This window comes from Ranitomeya variabilis, chromosome 5 (assembly GCF_051348905.1).
Source record: "Ranitomeya variabilis isolate aRanVar5 chromosome 5, aRanVar5.hap1, whole genome shotgun sequence".
Lineage (NCBI taxonomy): Eukaryota > Metazoa > Chordata > Amphibia > Anura > Dendrobatidae > Ranitomeya > Ranitomeya variabilis.
This window is the reverse complement of record NC_135236.1, coordinates 225,682,136-225,703,073: the sequence shown is the minus strand read 5'-3', so window position 1 is coordinate 225,703,073 and position 20,938 is coordinate 225,682,136. Positions and strand designations below refer to the sequence as shown.

General features: G+C 43.2%; 1 protein-coding gene across 1 annotated transcript in view; it reads right to left on the bottom strand.

The window, feature by feature from the left end:
* Positions 1–15,603: 15,603 nt before the first annotated feature.
* Positions 15,604–20,938, bottom strand: part of LOC143775573 (uncharacterized) — a 109,025-nt gene continuing 103,690 nt past the window's right edge. Inside the window, exon 7 of the mRNA XM_077263865.1 lies at positions 15,604–17,858. Coding sequence (XP_077119980.1) covers positions 17,590–17,858 — 269 coding nt within the window. The 3' untranslated portion in view covers positions 15,604–17,589. The remainder of the gene's footprint in view (positions 17,859–20,938) is intronic.

Below are 20,938 nucleotides of genomic sequence, written 5' to 3'. Positions count from 1 at the left end.
AAGATTAAGTGCCATGGAAGAACATGTGTGAAATTTATGAAATCTCTAATGACAAGTCAGTGGCGGACACTGACAGCTTTGGGCCCCTGTGCAAGAAATGTGTCTCTGCCCCCCTCCCTGCCCAGCATCATACCTCCCAAATTTTGAAGATGGGAAAGAGGGGTAAAGCTTGCGTCGCGCAACGCGCGGCACGGCAAATTTTAGGCCACGCCTCTGGCCACACCCATTCATAACTAGTCACACCCATATGCACGTCCCAACCACACCCATTTAGCACTGCTGATCACACTTTCATAAAGAATAATTATAAACAAAAAAATATGGCCACACAGTGCTCCATACTGTATAATGGCCCCATATGATGGTCAATACTGTATAATGACCACACATGATGCTCCATACTGTATAATGACCGCAGATAATGTTCCATACTGTATAATGACCCCACATGATGCTCTATACTGTATAATGACCGCACATGATGCTCCATACTGTATAATGACCGCACATGATGCTCCATACTGTATAATAACTGCACATGATGCTCCATACTGTATAATGACCGCACATGATGCTCCATACTGTATAATGACCGCACATGATGCTCCATACTGTATAATGACCGCACATGATGCTTCATACTGTATAATAACCGCACATGATGCTCCATACTGTATAATGACCGCACATGATGCTCCATACTGTATAATGGCCACACAGTGCTCCATACTGTATAATGACCGCACATGAGGCTCCATACTGTATAATGACCGCACATGATGCTCCATACTGTATAATGACCGCACATGATGCTCCATACTGTATAATGACCGCACATGATGCTCCATACTGTATAATAACTGCACATGATGCTCCATACTGTATAATGACCACACATGATGCTCCATACTGTATAATGACCGCAGATAATGCTCCATACTGTATAATGACCGCATATAATGCTCCATACTGTATAATGACCGCACATGACGCTCCATACTGTATAATGACCGCACATGATGCTCCATACTGTATAATGACCACACATGATGCTGCATACTGTATAATGACCACACATGATGCTCCATACTGTATAATGACCGCACATGATGCTCCATACTGTATAATGACCGCAGATAATGCTCCATACTGTATAATGACCGCATATAATGCTCCATACTGTATAATGACCGCACATGACGCTCCATACTGTATAATGACCGCACATGATGCTCCATACTGTATAATGACCGCACATGATGCTCCATACTGTATAATGACCGCACATGATGCTCCATACTGTATAATGGCCACACATGATGCTCCATATTGTATAATGACCGCACATGATGCTCCATACTGTATAATGACCGCACATGATGCTCCATACTGTATAATGACCGCAGATAATGCTCCATACTGTATAATGACCGCAGATAATGCTCTATACTGTATAATGACCGCACATGACGCTCCATACTGTATAATGACCGCACATGATGCTCCATACTGTATAATGACCACACATGATGCTGCATACTGTATAATGACCACACATGATGCTCCATACTGTATAATGACCGCACATGATGCTCCATACTGTATAATGACCGCAGATAATGCTCCATACTGTATAATGACCGCATATAATGCTCCATACTGTATAATGACCGCACATGACGCTCCATACTGTATAATGACCGCACATGATGCTCCATACTGTATAATGACCGCACATGATGCTCCATACTGTATAATGACCGCACATGATGCTCCATACTGTATAATGACCGCACATGATGCTCCATACTGTATAATGACCACACATGATGCTCCATACTGTATAATGACCGCACATAACGCTCCATACTGTATAATGACCGCACATGACGCTCCATACTGTATAATGACCGCACATGATGCTCCATACTGTATAATGACCGCACATGATGCTCCATACTGTATAATGGCCACACATGATGCTCCATACTGTATAATGACCGCACATGATGCTGCATACTGTACAATGACCGCACATGATGCTCCATACTGTATAATGACCGCACATGATGCTCCATACTGTCTTACCGCTGTCTCTAACATCATGTCCTCCCTCTATCTGAAACTGAACCTGTCAAAAACTGAACTCCTCGTGTTCTCTCCCTCTACTAACCTACCTTTGCCTGACATTGCCATCTCCGTGTGTGGTTCCACCATTACTCCAAAGCAACATGCCCGCTGCCTTGGGGTTATCCTTGATTCCGAGCTTTCATTCACCCCCCACATCCGATCACTGGCTCGCTCTTCTTATTTGCATCTCAAAAACATTTCTAGAATTCGCCCTTTTCTTACTTTCGACTCTGCAAAAACTCTTACTGTTTCTCTTATTCATTCCCGTCTGGACTATTGTAACTCTCTACTAATCGGCCTCCCTCTTACCAAACTCTCCCCGCTCCAATCTGTCCTGAATGCTGCTGCCAGGATCATATTCCTCACCAACCGTTACACCGATGCCTCTACCTTCTGCCAGTCATTACACTGGCTACCCATCCACTCCAGAATCCAGTACAAAACTACTACCCTCATCCACAAAGCACTCCATGGCTCAGCACCACCCTACATCTCCTCTCTGGTCTCAGTCTACCACCCTACCCGTGCCCTCCGCTCCGCTAATGACCTCAGGTTAGCATCCTCAATAATCAGAACCTCCCACTCCCGTCTCCAAGACTTTACACGCGCTGCGCCGATTCTTTGGAATGCACTACCTAGGTTAATACGATTAATCCCCAATCCCCACAGCTTTAAGCGTGCCCTAAAAACGCATTTGTTCAGACTGGCCTACCGCCTCAACGCATTAACCTAACTATCCCTGTGTGGCCTATTAAAAATAGAAAAAAAACAAAACACATAATCAGGTTCCTTGCATCGTGTTCTCATACACTTTATGCAGTAAATAGCACTCTGTGTCTGTACTGCTACATACTTAGGCAGTTAACTGGTTCATGCAGCTTTACATGAACACCCGAGCCTTACACTATGGCTGGTCCAAATAACTAAAGCAATTGTTAGCATCCACCTCTCGTGTCTCCCCTTTTCCTCATAGTTTGTAAGCTTGCGAGCAGGGCCCTCATTCCTCCTGGTATCTATTTCGAACTGTGATTTCTGTTATGCTGTAATGTCTATTGTCTGTACAAGTCCCCTCTATAAGTTGTAAAGCGCTGCGGAATATGTTGGCGCTATATAAATAAAAATTATTATTATTATTATTATAATGACCGCACATGATGCTCCATACTGTATAATGACCGCACATGATGCTCCATACTGTATAATGACTGCACATGATGCTCCATACTGTATAATGACCGCACATGATGCTCCATACTGTATAATGACCCCTCATGATGCTCCATACTGTATAATGACCGCACATGATGCTCCATACTGTATAATGACCGCACATGATGCTCCATACTGTATAATGACCGCACATGATGCTCCATACTGTATAATGACCGCAGATAATGCTCCATACTGTATAATGACCGCATATAATGCTCCATACTGTATAATGACCGCACATGACGCTCCATACTGTATAATGACCGCACATGATGCTCCATACTGTATAATGGCCACACATGATGCTCCATACTGTATAATGACCGCAGATAATGCTCCATACTGTATAATGACCGCATATAATGCTCCATACTGTATAATGACCGCACATGATGCTCCATACTGTATAATGACCGCAGATAATGCTCCATACTGTATAATGACTGCATATAATGCTCCATACTGTATAATGACCGCACATGACGCTCCATACTGTATAATGACCGCACATGATGCTCCATACTGTATAATGACCGCACATGATGCTCCATACTGTATAATGACCGCACATGATGCTCCATACTGTATAATGGCCACACATGATGCTCCATACTGTATAATGACCGCACATGATGCTGCATACTGTACAATGACCGCACATGATGCTCCATACTGTATAATGACCGCATATGATGCTCCATACTGTCTTACCGCTGTCTCTAACATCATGTCCTCCCTCTATCTGAAACTGAACCTGTCAAAAACTGAACTCCTCGTGTTCTCTCCCTCTACTAACCTACCTTTGCCTGACATTGCCATCTCCGTGTGTGGTTCCACCATTACTCCAAAGCAACATGCCCGCTGCCTTGGGGTTATCCTTGATTCCGAGCTTTCATTCACCCCCCACATCCGATCACTGGCTCGCTCTTCTTATTTGCATCTCAAAAACATTTCTAGAATTCGCCCTTTTCTTACTTTCGACTCTGCAAAAACTCTTACTGTTTCTCTTATTCATTCCCGTCTGGACTATTGTAACTCTCTACTAATCGGCCTCCCTCTTACCAAACTCTCCCCGCTCCAATCTGTCCTGAATGCTGCTGCCAGGATCATATTCCTCACCAACCGTTACACCGATGCCTCTACCTTCTGCCAGTCATTACACTGGCTACCCATCCACTCCAGAATCCAGTACAAAACTACTACCCTCATCCACAAAGCACTCCATGGCTCAGCACCACCCTACATCTCCTCTCTGGTCTCAGTCTACCACCCTACCCGTGCCCTCCGCTCCGCTAATGACCTCAGGTTAGCATCCTCAATAATCAGAACCTCCCACTCCCGTCTCCAAGACTTTACACGCGCTGCGCCGATTCTTTGGAATGCACTACCTAGGTTAATACGATTAATCCCCAATCCCCACAGCTTTAAGCGTGCCCTAAAAACGCATTTGTTCAGACTGGCCTACCGCCTCAACGCATTAACCTAACTATCCCTTTGTGGCCTATTAAAAATAGAAAAAAAACAAAACACATAATCAGGTTCCTTGCATCGTGTTCTCATACACTTTATGCAGTAAATAGCACTCTGTGTCTGTACTGCTACATACTTAGGCAGTTAACTGGTTCATGCAGCTTTACATGAACACCCGAGCCTTACACTATGGCTGGTCCAAATAACTAAAGCAATTGTTAGCATCCACCTCTCGTGTCTCCCCTTTTCCTCATAGTTTGTAAGCTTGCGAGCAGGGCCCTCATTCCTCCTGGTATCTATTTCGAACTGTGATTTCTGTTATGCTGTAATGTCTATTGTCTGTACAAGTCCCCTCTATAAGTTGTAAAGCGCTGCGGAATATGTTGGCGCTATATAAATAAAAATTATTATTATTATTATTATAATGACCGCACATGATGCTCCATACTGTATAATGACCGCACATGATGCTCCATACTGTATAATGACTGCACATGATGCTCCATACTGTATAATGACCGCACATGATGCTCCATACTGTATAATGACCCCTCATGATGCTCCATACTGTATAATGACCGCACATGATGCTCCATACTGTATAATGACCGCACATGATGCTCCATACTGTATAATGACCGCACATGATGCTCCATACTGTATAATGACCGCAGATAATGCTCCATACTGTATAATGACCGCAGATAATGCTCCATACTGTATAATGACCGCATATAATGCTCCATACTGTATAATGACCGCACATGACGCTCCATACTGTATAATGACCGCACATGATGCTCCATACTGTATAATGGCCACACATGATGCTCCATACTGTATAATGACCGCAGATAATGCTCCATACTGTATAATGACCGCATATAATGCTCCATACTGTATAATGACCGCACATGATGCTCCATACTGTATAATGACCGCAGATAATGCTCCATACTGTATAATGACTGCATATAATGCTCCATACTGTATAATGACCGCACATGATGCTCCATACTGTATAATGACCGCACATGATGCTCCATACTGTATAATGACCGCACATGATGCTCCATACTGTATAATGACCGCACATGATGCTCCATACTGTATAATGGCCGCACATGATGCTCCATACTGTATAATGGCCACACATGATGCTCCATACTGTATAATGACCGCACATGATGCTCCATACTGTATAATGACTGCATATAATGCTCCATACTGTATAATGACCGCACATGACGCTCCATACTGTATAATGACCGCACATGATGCTCCATACTGTATAATGACCGCACATGATGCTCCATACTGTATAATGACCGCACATGATGCTCCATACTGTATAATGGCCGCACATGATGCTCCATACTGTATAATGGCCACACATGATGCTCCATACTGTATAATGACCGCACATGATGCTCCATACTGTATAATGGCCACACATGATGCTCCATACTGTATAATGACTGCACATGATGCTCCATACTGTATAATGACTGCACATGATGCTCCATACTGTATAATGACCGCACATGATGCTCCATACTGTATAATGGCCACACAGTGCTCCATACTGTATAATGACCGCACATGAGGCTCCATACTGTATAATGACCGCAGATAATGCTCCATACTGTATAATGACCGCACATGATGCTCCATACTGTATATACTGTGCACTGTACTATGTGCACATATATAGTGTTATGTGCACTGAGCACTGTCTAGGCTGCAGGAACTCACATTATAATATACTATATTATAATGTGAGTTCCTGCAGCCTGGTCAGTGCTCAGTGCATATAACACTATATATGTGCACATAGTACAAATATATATCTGATATATAATGTGGGATGTCCTGGAGCCGGGCTCAGGGTCACACAGTGCAGGGTGAGGATCACTGTGACTTATTGCTGCAGCTTCAGCTTACATGCAGATCGGGTGACGCTGGAGCCGGGACCTTATCTGTATGTAAACTTAAGGTGGTGCAATAAATCTCACAGTACAGAGAGATCCTCTACAGAAAGCAGATAAGAAAGCAGGAGTGAGATGAAGCCCGTCACATACCTCCTGCCCGGGACCCCATGGCTTTCTACTAACTTCATCTCTCCTCTCCGGCGCGCAGGTGACGTCAGATCAGCAGACACACAGGCTCCTGCTGTGTCTGCAATAGGGGGATGCCGGCCGGCACTTGTACACCCGTGCACCGATCTACTGCAGCAGCAGAAAGCCGGGCCCCTGTATGCCCCTGCCTGCAAGGGCCCCCCTCCACCTCCGGGCCCCGGTGCGGGTGCACCGGTTGAACCGGCGGTAGGTCCGCCCCTGTGACAAGTGTTAAATCTTTCAACTATGTAATTTCGAATTGTGTAAAATCAAAAATTCTGTGACTGTTCAAGGAATAATTTTTTGTACAAATTACATTACGTAAGCAGGTTAACCTCTAAAAGATTACTTAGATATGAATGTTTCAACGAGACAGAGACAACTCCTGTTCATATGTCCTATTAGTGGCATGAAATGCTACAGTTTTCCTGCAGTGTACATACTCAGCGTCCTCTGGCAACAAAAGCCTATTATCAGGAATTAAAGGTTCCAATTGTGTGTCAAAATGTTTAGAAAAGGGGTGTTCTTCATAAGACAACATCTTTAAAGGTAATCTGTCACCAAGTTTTTTGCTACATCAAGTGCAGCATAATGTAGGGACAGAGACACTGATTCCAGTGGTGTGTAGGCTAGTTCCTGTAGTTTTGATAACATCATTGTTTTATCAGCAGGAGGTTATCACTAGAGGACTAGTAAACCTGCTGCTATTTAGTCCTCCAGATTCACAAGTTCTGTATAATCCTGCCCCCCACCACCGATTGGAAGCTTTCTGCTTGTAAATAGTGTATACAAAAAATTATTAATCAACACTGAGAACTGGTAGATCTTTAGCAGAAAAAAAGTGATCTCAAGAAGCCCAGTAAATAATACAGCACAGAATGAAGTTCACTGTCTCCACATAATGCAATTCTGAAATGGGCTAGCAAAAAAACTGGTGATAGATTCCATTTTAAATGTGTCTGACATCAGATTTCACAAAACTAAGATCATACATTATTAATTAGATCACTTAATCCTGGTCTACTTACTTTGTAAATTCATGTTAGGTTTCACTGTGACAAAATGTACTTTTTGGTGAGCAAAAAAACCTATTTTCATCAGTGTTTTTGATCCAGTTTTCATAAGTGTTTTATCAGTGAATTTTTATACAGTAGATGCAAACTATTGTTTTCTCTCGCATTGCATCTTGAAACAGGTTGAAAACTGTTTATCCCCAGACATGGATAACAGCATGGGACAAAACAATAGACAGGTGAGGGATATGGATGTTTTTTATTTTTGTTTTATTACAGGAGACGAGGGCTTCAGATGACCCCAAAGATAAAAGTCTAAGGGGGTCAGATCAGAAGACCTTGGTGGCCATTCAACTGGCCCACGATGACTAATCCACTTTCCAGGAAACTGTTCATGTATGAACTTTTACCTTTGGGGTCATCTGAAGGCAATTGTCTATGCTGTGAAGATACGAGATGTGCAGCATCTGAAATAACGGATACTGGAAGCCTGTGCTAGCATTTCTTCTGCGGTGTTGCTATCAGTGTGTCAAGAGTGGGAGAACAGGGATGCATTGACAATCCAACACAATGGGCAGCACTTTGAACACATTTTATAAGTGGTCATAAACATGTAAATAACTCATGAAAGAATAAAATTATGTGAAAACCAAGCACACCATTGTTTTCTTGTGAAATTCTCAAAAAGTTTGATGTGTCACATGACCCTTTTCCCATTGGAAAAAATAAAGTTGGATCCAAAATGGCCGACTTCAAAATGTCCGCCATGATCGCCACCCATCTTGAAAAGTTTTCCTCCTCCCATATACTAATGTGCCACAAACAGGAAATTGATATCACCAACCATTCCCATTTTATTTAGGTGTATCCATATAAATGGCCCACCCTGTATAAAGAAAAAGTGCACTGAATTAATCAATATCTGTGAGAACTGGCAGTGTAAAAAGACAAGGTGAAACAAGTACAGACCTTCACAGAAGCAGATTTTATGCAGGTTTTTTTAAAGTCACCTTCCTTTGTCTTGTGGTATTAGTTGCCATTTTTGGCTTCAAATTCATTAAAATGGCTTTCTTCATGTCTTGAAATGGTTTTCAAATGTTTGGCACCAAAAGATGCACGTTGGTGTCAATAGTCGCAAAAATTGAGCCAAAATCTTCACATACTCAAAAATAAACCAGGGGGAAACTGGAATGAAATTGCACCAAATTTTTTATTTTTTTAAAGAATCGCAATTGATGAATCAGGTAACAACATATGGAATTGTTAGACTCTGTCCACAAATCAGAAAAAAGACAAGCACATAAAATACATTTCAGAAATGGCACAAATAGAATAATGAATTGGGCACAAAACACAAAAAACTAGGCAAAAAACAAGTGCAAAGACAATGATGAGTCAAGGCCAATGTGTCGTTGCCTAGTGCCTCCATGTGGTATCATGCTGCTTCTATTTGGAGAATACCTCAATAACATTGCATTCAATGGCACATGACAGATTGTTGTTTTCACATATCCCATTTTTGATTCTGGAGAAATAAATGTATGGTTTCATGAATTTCCATAAATGCCCTATTACAGATGCAATGTAAATAAGGTCCCTGTTCAGATAAACCCCCTCCCGAGTCCCACCCTATGGGCAGTGCAGTCCTGTAATGTGGATAGGCCGCTTCTCTGTAGGCCAATTATAGGGACCAAAAGCTCAAAAGTCATATGTGCCCTTCTCTCCTTCATAGAAGGACAAACAGAGTATTTGGCTATAGGATTTGACTTCTATGTATTACATGTATTCTGCATTACAAAACCGACATTGAGATGACTACAGTACATCCAAGGAACTTTAGAATAACATTTAAAGTTTAGTTACACAGAGCTAATAATAAAAAATGTTCTATTTGCAAAATATCTTTTAGATACATTACAGAAATAACAATAAATGGTTGCAAAACTGCATATAACCTTAAACTTTTTTTTCTGACCCAAAAAATGACAATGTATGCAAGAGACATTTTTTTGCATATGGCTATATACACATTCACTTATAGTATAAAAAGGATGAGAGATTAATCTGAAAGTAAAAGCAATACTTACATTTTGCATGTAATTTAATGCTGCATCTTTAATAGGTGGTAAGAAAATAAAGGTCTATGATTGCTAGAGTTACAGTATATAGACATGTCTTGTGCATAATTTGTATGTATTATTGCAATATACAATACCATAAATATGATATACTAGATTGTGGCCCGATTCTAACGCATCGGGTATTCTAGAATATGCATAATCTAGTATATATATATATATATATAATATACCCTGTATGTAATATGGATGTCCCCGTAGTATATAGACAATGATGATTCCAGAATTCGCAGCAGACTGTGCCCGTCGCTGATTGGTCGAGGCAACCTTTATGACATCATCGTCGCCATGGCAACCATTATGACATCTACATCGATACTGTGCCCGTCGCTGATTGGTCGAGGCCTGGAGGCCTCGACCAATCAGAGAGGCGGGATTTCCATTATGACATCATCGTCGCCATGCTGTGCCCGTCGCTGATTGGTCGAGGCCTGGCGGCCCCGACCAATCAGAGACGCGGGATTTCCAGGACAGACAGACAGACAGACAGAAAGACAGACAGAAAGACAGACAGACAGACAGACAGACAGATGGAAAAACCCTTAGACAATTATATATATAGATAATCATTTATTATGTAACATTTGAAACCAATACAAATAATATTAAAGGCAAATAAAACCAAATATAGCAGGGGCGCACACAGACAGAAGAGGGCCCCTGTTCAAGAACAGTATATGGGCCCTTTGCAGTCCATGCTGTGGATTTGGAAGCAGGCTCCCTTGCCTTTTGGGCCTGCTTCCAGGGTAAGTTCAAAAACACAATAGGATGGTTTTATTAAATGGGTTTTCAACTCTCATTTTTTTCCATAGACTTTCTCTTCTAAAAAAAATAATAATTAAATGAGCATTAGCTATATCCTGCCACTCCTGTGCTCCCTCTCTGATATTGCCCATGGTAGTTTTTCACATCGCTGTGATGGTGTCACCACAATAGAATGTGACCACTGCGGTCAATCTCTGGATTCTCACATTTTTGCTTATAATAACATATTTGCACTAAAATCTACCACCTGTTACTTTGCTTTCACACTTTCAAAAGTGACAAGAAAAGCTGAGGTTAGGTGGTGGGATTTTCAACCACCAATTGCTCCAACTTGTAGTTTACATTTCTGACTTACGGACAGCCAAAAATGCATCAAATTTATTAGAAGGCATGTACATTAGTTCAGTGCAAATGGATTTAAGACTGAAAGGAAGAGTAGTACAAGTAAACCACATACCCCCCTCTTCCCCATCTCACTGGCTTTTGTTATGAACAGGCAATAATTTACCACAGTGTTTATTTGTAATGATAATAATAATAATAATGTTTATGTTATATTTGTAATGAATGTGGTTTGAAAATAAAACATGTAAAAAATAACACCGTAACCACAACATGCCATGATATTTTACTTACCAAGGTACAGCCAGACGAGGGTGGGTGAAGCTTCACTCACACTGCTACTACACCTTCACCACATTGTCAGGCCGTACCCTGAGGGTTGTAAGCACATGCAGTCATTTTTTTGCAAATTAACTGTGACTGCACCATTTATTGGAATTGGACTTTCAGAAATCCATGTGCTTGCTGCATACATGGAACTGACTTACAGTTGCAAAAATTTCTGTATGAATCCAACCAAAGTGTAAATGCAGTTTTTAGTGCAGTTAGAACGAGAGAAAAAAATGAACTCCTTAAAGACCATGCACTGTCTTCTGGCGGTGTGAATCCCGAGTTTGCAGCAATGTCTAACGTGGCACAGGGCGGTTGCCGTGGGCAAGGTACTTATCTTGCACACCCCGGCACGCTAGAGTAAAATATGGTCCCTGCGTGTGTGTGCGTGATGATGTTGCTGTGGACACCTTCAGGTACAGCTCTGCCACACTTTGCGCAGCACCAAACCCCTTTATCCCCATGATGAGGAAACAAGACAAATTGTTAAAGCAAAGTATTTTTTTACTGACAATCCAACCGGCTGATCTCTGATTTCCTCTAGATGTTCAATTTGTGCACAGGCAAGGACAGGGATGCCATGCTGATTGGGCGCCAGGCTGACATGTCATAACAACCGCACGAGAACTCTCGGGAGAGCAAGTGCCGACACCTCTGGAACGGCACCGGCAAGGGAAGCGAGGATAAGCTTTTTTATTTTATCGGAGCCAAGCATTTAGATCAAGAAATCCTAGTAGTGGACAGTCCCTTTAAGAAAGAATATAATATGCCTCACAGATGTTTTTCAACAGAGGTGTCAAACTGCATTCCTCGAGGGCCGCCAACAGGTCATGTTTTCAGGATTTCCTTGTATTGCACAGGTGATAATTTAATCACTTGCACAGAATGATTCCAGCACCTTGTGGAATGCTAAGGATATTCTGAAAACATGACCTGTTGGCGGCCCTCGAGGAATGCAGTTTGACACCTCTGTTTTTCAATAAAAAAAAATCAAAAAGTTCCCTTTCCCAATAATAAAAAAATATAAAAAAGTCATCATTGAATAAACATTGCAAAATGAGAATCTATAGATATTACACAACCGTAATAACTAGTGATGAGCCAGTATACTCTTTGTTTTCCTGAGCACACTCGGGTGGTCTCCGAGTATTTGTTAGTGCTCGGAGATTTAGTTTTCTTTGCCGCAGCTGCATGATTTACGGCTCAATAATAGGAATCTGCAGGTGTAAAAACACTGTTGAAAACCGCACAAAAACCGCGGTAATTCCGCCGTAAATCTGCAGGTAAAACGCAGGGCGTCTTACCTGCAGATTTTTAGGAATCTGCGTGGAAAAATCTGTGGCATTTTCCGCAACGTGTGCACATAGCCTCATTGTTCCACTGCTGTTTCTGCATTACAAATACTGATGTGAAATACTGAACATGTGAACGAGACCTAATAGTTTAATTCACCAAAACCACTTAAAAAATTGCAGTGAAAAATGCCGTTGCAATACCTGCAGCTTTTTTATTCTTTCATTGCTTTCTAAAGTGAAAACGCACTGAAAGAAGTGACACACTACAGATTTAAAAAGCGCTACAGTTCTGAAATCCATCACAATAAGTGCGATCTAGAAGTAATAAGATCTCCACTATGGTACTGTGGTAAAACTATCAATTTTATTAAACATGATAATAAAAAACATATAAAAATGAGTTACTACATGTTAAGAAGGTGCAAATCCTCAAAAGAGGGACTATTTTGCCAAATGTAAACACACAAAAAAATGGCTAGACATTTGTAGACACATGAGCAGCTAGACCATAGTGAAAAAGCCTGCATATATGAAAGTGTAATGAATATGGTTGATATTTTCACTCTCAGAAAACCATATAATGTGGCAAATGTAAGTGCCAATATCCCTTAATGAGAGAAGCATATAACTATGCTGTATCCATAAACTAAGACTCCCACAATGCTAAGTGCATATGGAATGGTGTAACAACGCAACATATTACCTTATTGCCAGCCTAGTGTGAGTGCCTCGGCGTCCCTCTACCCCATCGCGCGTTTCGCGTTAGCTTCTTCTGGAGGCGTGTCAGGGCAGGGGGTAAGCCGGTTTAAATATGGTGAATCCTGCCGTTCATTGGGGCAGTGTTTGACAGGAAGCTCCTGTCCAGCTTCGTGATCGCCGCCTCCTGTACGGAGTCCGGAAGTACCGCACATGAGCTTCCTGCGGGTCGGCTGCTGTGTACTTGTGCAACGTCCAACCCGCAGCGGCCAGATGTTACAGTATACTGGATGGGATTTCAAGAAATTCCATCTCTACTATGCGTGCACTATCACCTGCACCTCACCCGCAGAGACGGACATGGGGCACGTCTGTCCAGGCTGTAGCATGCCAATTTATATGGCGCAGACGCGAGTCTCCAGAAGAGAAATCTCACCCCTGCAATGTATAGGATGCAGGGATTCCACACAGATCAATGAACACACGCGGAATCACCTGTGTTCAAAAGATGACAGCACTTTGGATGCAGCACATGTCCCCTGCATCCAAAGGGCTGCCATTTCTGGATCCTCTGCACATACCCTAAAAAATGGGTGTTTTGAAAGCAGTATTTTTACTGCCAAGAGAACAGGCTTTGGCTGCAAAAAATGCACCAAAAACGCCGATTCCTATGCACACGTGTACTATATGTGTATAGTTTACCCTTATTGTTTCATGTGGGAATTCATTTATTTCTATATAATAAATGCCCTGATTCAGCAGACTATATTCCTGTCTTGTGTCATCCAGACAGTAGAGACAGGAGGTCGCCATGTCAGATTACAAGCAGTGACTGTGGTCAGAGCCCATGCTGATCCCTGCTGTATGTGACTGTGAAACCTGATCCTACAGCAAACAGCACAGAGCTCCAGGACCACATGAGTAAATCACTACACTGAGGGGGTCTCAAGGGGGGTTTGGGAGAGATGCTCTGGGACTGCTGCTTCACTGCTGTACACCCTCTGGGCACTTCATACAAGGGTTGCAGATGCAGGGGGCCCCCTTTGTAGGTGGGGGCCCCAGGCGTCTGCCTGGTCTGCCTATGAAAAACACCGACCCTACATGTATGAGGGGTGTTCAGGAATAAAAATGTGCCAAATTTATTAAGAGGCGCACTGCATTTAAATAATTTGGCACATCTTATCAATGGTGTGTGCCTCTGTTCACCTCACCAGAAATGTTACTCCAAGCAGGGACTGTAGTAACATTTCCCTGCAGTAACATTTCTGTCCTAAAAAAACACTAGGAATATTATCAGTTTTGTTAAATTTGATAGGCAGGACTCCACATTCCACCCCATCTCCTCCCCAGTTCCACCATTTTAGGGAAGCTGCTTCAAAGTGGTGTAAAAATGACAAAAGTCACAACATTTTTGTGCAACATGAAGTGTTTGTGACTATTCAAATTATTGAACCTTGTATAGCAAGCAGTTGATTTCATTTTACTGCTAGGTTGGCTTAGTGTGGTAACATAGTTTTGGAAATTAATTAAGTTTTACACTTGTATCATAATAATGTGCTAAATTAAAAGGTGACAGTAGCAGTGGATGTGTTAGGCCGGTTTCACACGTCAGTGGCTCCGGTACGTGTGGTGACAGTTTCCTCACGTACCGGAGACACTGACTCACATAGACACATCAAAATAAATGTGTCTCTGCACATGTAAGCGTGTTTTCACGGACCGTGTGTCCGTTTGCAAAACGCGGAGACATGTCAGTGTTCGTGGAAGCACACGGATCACACGGACCCATTAAAGTCAATAGGTCCGTGTCAACACGTACCGCACACGGATGCTGTCCGTGTGCCGCCCGTGTGCTGACTGAGGACCACACGGACCGTGCAGGAGACAGCGCTAGAGTTAAGTGCTATCCCCCTGCGTGTGCTGCTGAAGCCGGCATTCATTCCTTCTCCCCAGCAGCGTTCGCTGGAGAGAAGGAATGACAAATCAAGGTTTTTGGGGGTTTTTGTGTTTAAAATAAAGTTTGTGGTCACCTCCCACCTCCCACTCCATGCGCCCGCCCGCTTGCATTAAAATACTCACCCAGCTCCCGCGATGCTTCCTTTCAGCGCCGGCAGCTTGTCCTGTGTGAGCGGTCACGTGGTGCCGCTCATTACAGGGATGAATATGCGGCTCCACCCCTCTGTGAAATCAAACTGTTCACTTAGGAAGAAACACTGTTTGACAATCAATTTCACATGCTGTTGTGCAAATGGAATAGACAACAAATGGAAATTATTGGCAATTATCAATGAAAAATATTTAGAATTGAGAGTCCTCAGTGGTTGATACCTCAGGTCCTCAGGTCTCTTCATCAGGCTAGACTAAATTTTTAGTCTATGCCTGATGAAGAGACCTGAGTAGTCTCGAAAGCTTGCAATTTGTTACCATCTTTTCAGTTAGCCATTAAAAGGTATCAACCACTGAGGACTCTCAGTTCTAAATATGTTTCTATCTACTGGCTAACACGTTACTAAGATATACATCTTTCCTGTGGCAATTATCAAGACACACTCAAAAAAGGAGTGGTTCTGCAGGTGGGGACCACAGACCACATCTCAGTACCAATGCTTTCTGGCTGATGTTTTGGTCACTTTTGAATGTTGGTTGTGCTTTCACATTCGTGGTAGCATGAGACGGACTCTACAACCCACACAAGTGGCTCAAGTAGTGCAGCTCATCCAGGATGGCACAGGAATGCGAGCTGTGGCAAGGTTTGCTGTGTCTGTCAGCGTAGTGTCCAGAGGCTGGAGGCACTATGAGGAGACAGGCCAGTGCACCAGAAAACATGGAGGGGGCCATAGGAGGGCAACAACCCAGCAGCAGGACCACTACCTTAGCCTTTGTGCAAGGAGGAACAGGAGGAGTACTGCCAGAGCCCTGCAAAATGACCTCCAGCAGGCCACAAATGTGCATTTATCTGCACAAACGGTTAGAAACCGACTCCATGAGGATGGTCTGAGTGCCCGACGTCCACAGATGGGGGTTGTGCTCACAGCCCAACACCGTGCAGGACGATTGGCATTTGCCACAGAACACCACGATTGGCAAATTCGCCACTGGCACCCTGTGCTCTTCACAGATGAAAGCAGGTTCACACTGAGCACATGTGACAGACGTGACAGAGTCTGGAGACACCGTGGAGAGCGATCTGCTGCATGCAACATCCTTCAGCATGACCAGTCTGGCAGTGGGTCAGTAATGGTGTGGGGTGGCATTTCTTTGGAGGGCCGCACAGCCCTCCATGTACTCGCCAGAGGTAGCCTGAATGCCATTTGGTACCGAGATGAGATCCCCAGACCCCTTGTGAGACCATATGCTGGTGTGGTTGGCCCTGGGTTCCTCCTAATGCAAGGCAATGCCAGACCTCATGTGGCTGGAGTGTGTCAGCAGTTCCTGCAAGATGAAGGCATTGAAGCTATGGACTGGCCCGCCCATTCCCCAGACCTGAATCCGATTGAACACATCTGGGACATCATGTCTCGCACCATCCACCAACGTCACGTTGCACCACAGACTTTCCAGGAGTTGGCGGATGATTCAGTCCAGGTCTGGGAGGTGAACCCCCAGGAGACCATCCGCCGCCTCATCAGGAGCATGCCCAGGTGTAGGGAGGTCATACAGGCACGTGGAGGCAACACACACACAACTGAACATGAACATCATTTCCTTGTCTTGAGGCATTTCCACTGAAGTTGGATCAGCCTGTAATTTGATTTTCCACTTTGATTTTGAGTATCATTCCAAATCCAGACCTCCATGGGATATTCATTTTGATTTACAATGATCATTTTTATGTTTTATTGTTCTCAACACATTCCACTATGTAATGAAAAAAATGAAATATTTAATTCAGTGATATCTAGGATGTGGTATTTTAGTGTTCCGTTTATTTTTTTGAGCAATGTAAATGTATGTATAGTGGTAATATGTGGTCTTGGTATAGCTGCAACATTGTTACATTATATTTTTTTATCAGAATCTAATCTAATTGTGAAAGTTCTCTATTTTAGAAGAAAAAACAGAAAGTTACTTGTAGTCCTAGTTAAATGGTATTTATGCACACGACAGAGTAGGCAGTGCATGTATTATCTCCCTCGTCCTTATATTTTTTTTCTGTTTTGACTTCAGCATACTCTCCATCTGCAATATTTGCTTTTACATCAGATTTAGAACAATGATCCCCAGATGAAGTCGTATTTGTGAGCTGAATTAGAGAATATTCAGAATCTTGTGTTGTCCCTGGGTCTTCTGCCAGTGAGTAAATATTGGTGAGCATATCTTCCTTTCTTTCACTAACTGCGTATGGCGTACCTGTAATAAAATGCAGTTCAATTTAACACAAGCATGTAAAGGAAATTATATAATTCTTTGTATATAATTTGTGTAAAGGAAATCAACACTAAAATGGTGGGAATTTGAATTTATTTTGCTTCTTACAATTTTTTATCTGCCTTTAAAGATCAAAAAAATGAAAACAATATACCGTATATACTCGAGTATAAGTCGACCCAAGTATAAGCTGAAGCACCACATTTTGCCATGAAAAACTGGGAAAACTTATTGACTCGACTATAAGCCGGCCATGTATTGTCCCCTCATCCCTATCCTGGTATGCATGGCTCCCCATCCCTGTCCTTGTATGCATGGCTCCCCATCCCCATCCTGGTATGCATGGCTCCCCGTCCCCGTATGCATGGCTCCCCATCCCCATCCTGGCATGCATGGCTCCCCGTCCCCGTATGCATGGCTCCCCATCCCAATCCTTGTATGCATGGCTCCCCATCCCTGTCCTTGTATGCATGGCTCCCCGTCCCCATCCTTGTATGCATGGCTCCCCATCTCTGTATGCATAGCTCCTTATCCCCGCCCTTGAATGCATGGCTCCTTATACCCTTACCTTGCATGCATGTGAGTCGCCCGCCAGAGCAGTGGGGATACTTGGTACCAGGTCTGGTCGCAATTAAAGGGTGGTCACGGTGGCAGCGTCCGTGGCCCTGGGCACTCAAGTAAAAGGGGAAAGCCCACAACCTCGGGCTCCCGGTGCCCGGTTTCTGTGCTCTGCTTATAGGGGCCCAGTCGCAGCCCTGCTCTAGCTCCTAAGTTTCTCTGTGCTCCTTCACTGTCTGCTATCAACTGTCTAACTCTTTCTCCAGACCAGGATGTATATATCAGGGAAGCTCCCCTTAAATTGTGTTTTGAGCTCCTCCTTCTAGCCTGAAGTCAGAATGTGTTGAATGTAAGATTACCTGCCAAAGGGATCCCCCCTGTCTCCAGGCATGGCATTACCCTCCCCGAGAGGAAGGCAGCACCACTGTGGTACCCGAACTCCTGGGGTGCCACACATGTGTAAGGGGTGTACAAGGACTGGTTTGCACCCCACTTCCATATACCCGTGTCTTTACGTCTCTGAGAAACTGGTGTTGTTGATATGTTCTATAATGCTGCTAAATTGTGTATATGTTGTGTGTACTATAATATGACTCTGTGTAAAGTATTACCAATATATACATATATTGCTTGCATTGAATAAATGTAGGGAGACTGTAGGATTTGGATTAGCCCACAAGAGGGGGCACAATAGAATAGAGTAAGTTAGGAATTGGATAAACCAATAGGATTTAGCTTATTAGGAGGGGCCAACTGAGTGTAAGTGAGAGAGCTTCCTGAGTTAGTCAGTTGGGGCTGGGAGCCTGGACAAGTCAGTCGAGTCCCGTAACATTTAAGCAAGGAGCCCAGCTATCCAGGGCCTATGGGCTGATTGTCTCATTGTAGTTGCGAAATACAGGCAACATCAAGATGGTAGCAGCTATCTACGGGGGAACAATCCCAAATGTCTGGGGCAAAATGGACAGGGGTTTCCTGAAGCGGGTTGGTCTGGCCAGTCACAACGCTGTGGTACCGACCCTGCGATATTCCTGGAGGAGTGAGGGACAGCACAGGGAAAGGAAAAGTTATACTCTGTGGAGAATCTTGTGCTGTGTTTGTGACGAAACTGGACGTGCTGTGTAAAGAACCAAGTAAAGTTGTTTTGTTGGAACTGGATATGGACTCTGACTGTCATTGCGAGGTATTTAAAGGAAGAAGGCCCTAGCAGACCGGAAAGGACTCTGATGTGCGAGTAAGTGATTTACCAAGGGCACTACAGAAGGGACAATATGTTTATGTGATGGAGGACCAGGGTGTACTGCCATTCTCAGCCATGACTACCCCTCTGGCCTCCGTTACACATGGTTCCTAAAAAAACAAAACACATCCTACTTATTTTCCCTGCGTGCCCACGCTACATCTCGTTCCGGCGCCAGCAGCTCTTCTGGCTGAGCGATAACGTGTCCCCACTCATTAAAGTAATGAATATTTATGCCTATGGGAGTGGAGAGGGGTGAATATTCATTACCTTAATGAGAGGGGGACACGTGATTGCTCGGCCAGAAGACTGACACAAGCAGGAGATGCAGCGAGGGCACGCAGGGAAGGTTAGTAGGATGTGTGCTGGAATCCGGCAGTTGCGGATGTAACTACTGTACGCGCTATAAGAGAAATGAATATTCACTGCCAGCGCAGTGAATATTCATTTCTCTTCAGCAGCGGGCGCAGTTACAGCCGCAGCCACCGGCTCCTGCCTCTGTGACCCGCTGCTCTGACACTCCCCCTCTCCGCCGTCTTTCTGCAACAATGACTCGTGTATGAGCCGAGAGGAGTGTTTTCAGCCAAAAACATGTGTTGAAAAACTTGGCTTATACACAAGTATGTACGGTAGCCCCAATTCATCATCTGTGGGGGAGGTTTAAGTCACTTTCCTTATTTGTCTTGTGGTATTAGTTTCTGGTTTTAAAGCCAAATTCATCAAAATGACGCACGCAATTCATGGATTTGGTGCTAAGTAAAAAAGTCAGCGTTTTTCTTGAACCACTTTTGCAACTTTTAACGACAAAAAAGTGCTGAATTGCAACTTTTAAAAATTGATGAATCAGGGAAAAACATCTGGAATTGCTAGACTCCACCCGCAAAGCAAAAAACAAAAATAAAACATAAGATAGACTTTTAAAAAGGCACAAATAAAATAATGAATTTGGTTCAAACAAAAAAAGGCACAAAACTAGACAAAAAGGTGCAATGGCAATGATGAATCAGGGCCCATTTGTGTTTATTTGAATGGTAGTTTTTATGTACCATTTTTTATTTTGTTGCATTTTATAAAGAACCTTTCCCTGTCGGTTTTGAAGTCACATAGGGAAATCGATAGAGAAAAGAACGATAACTAGAACATACTAGAACATACTGCATATCTATTAAATGTAAACCACAAAAACCCCAAACAAAAATCCTGCATCTGTAGACTGTATATTTTGTTTCAGGCTTTAAGGTATCTTTGTTCTTACACTAAAAAAATA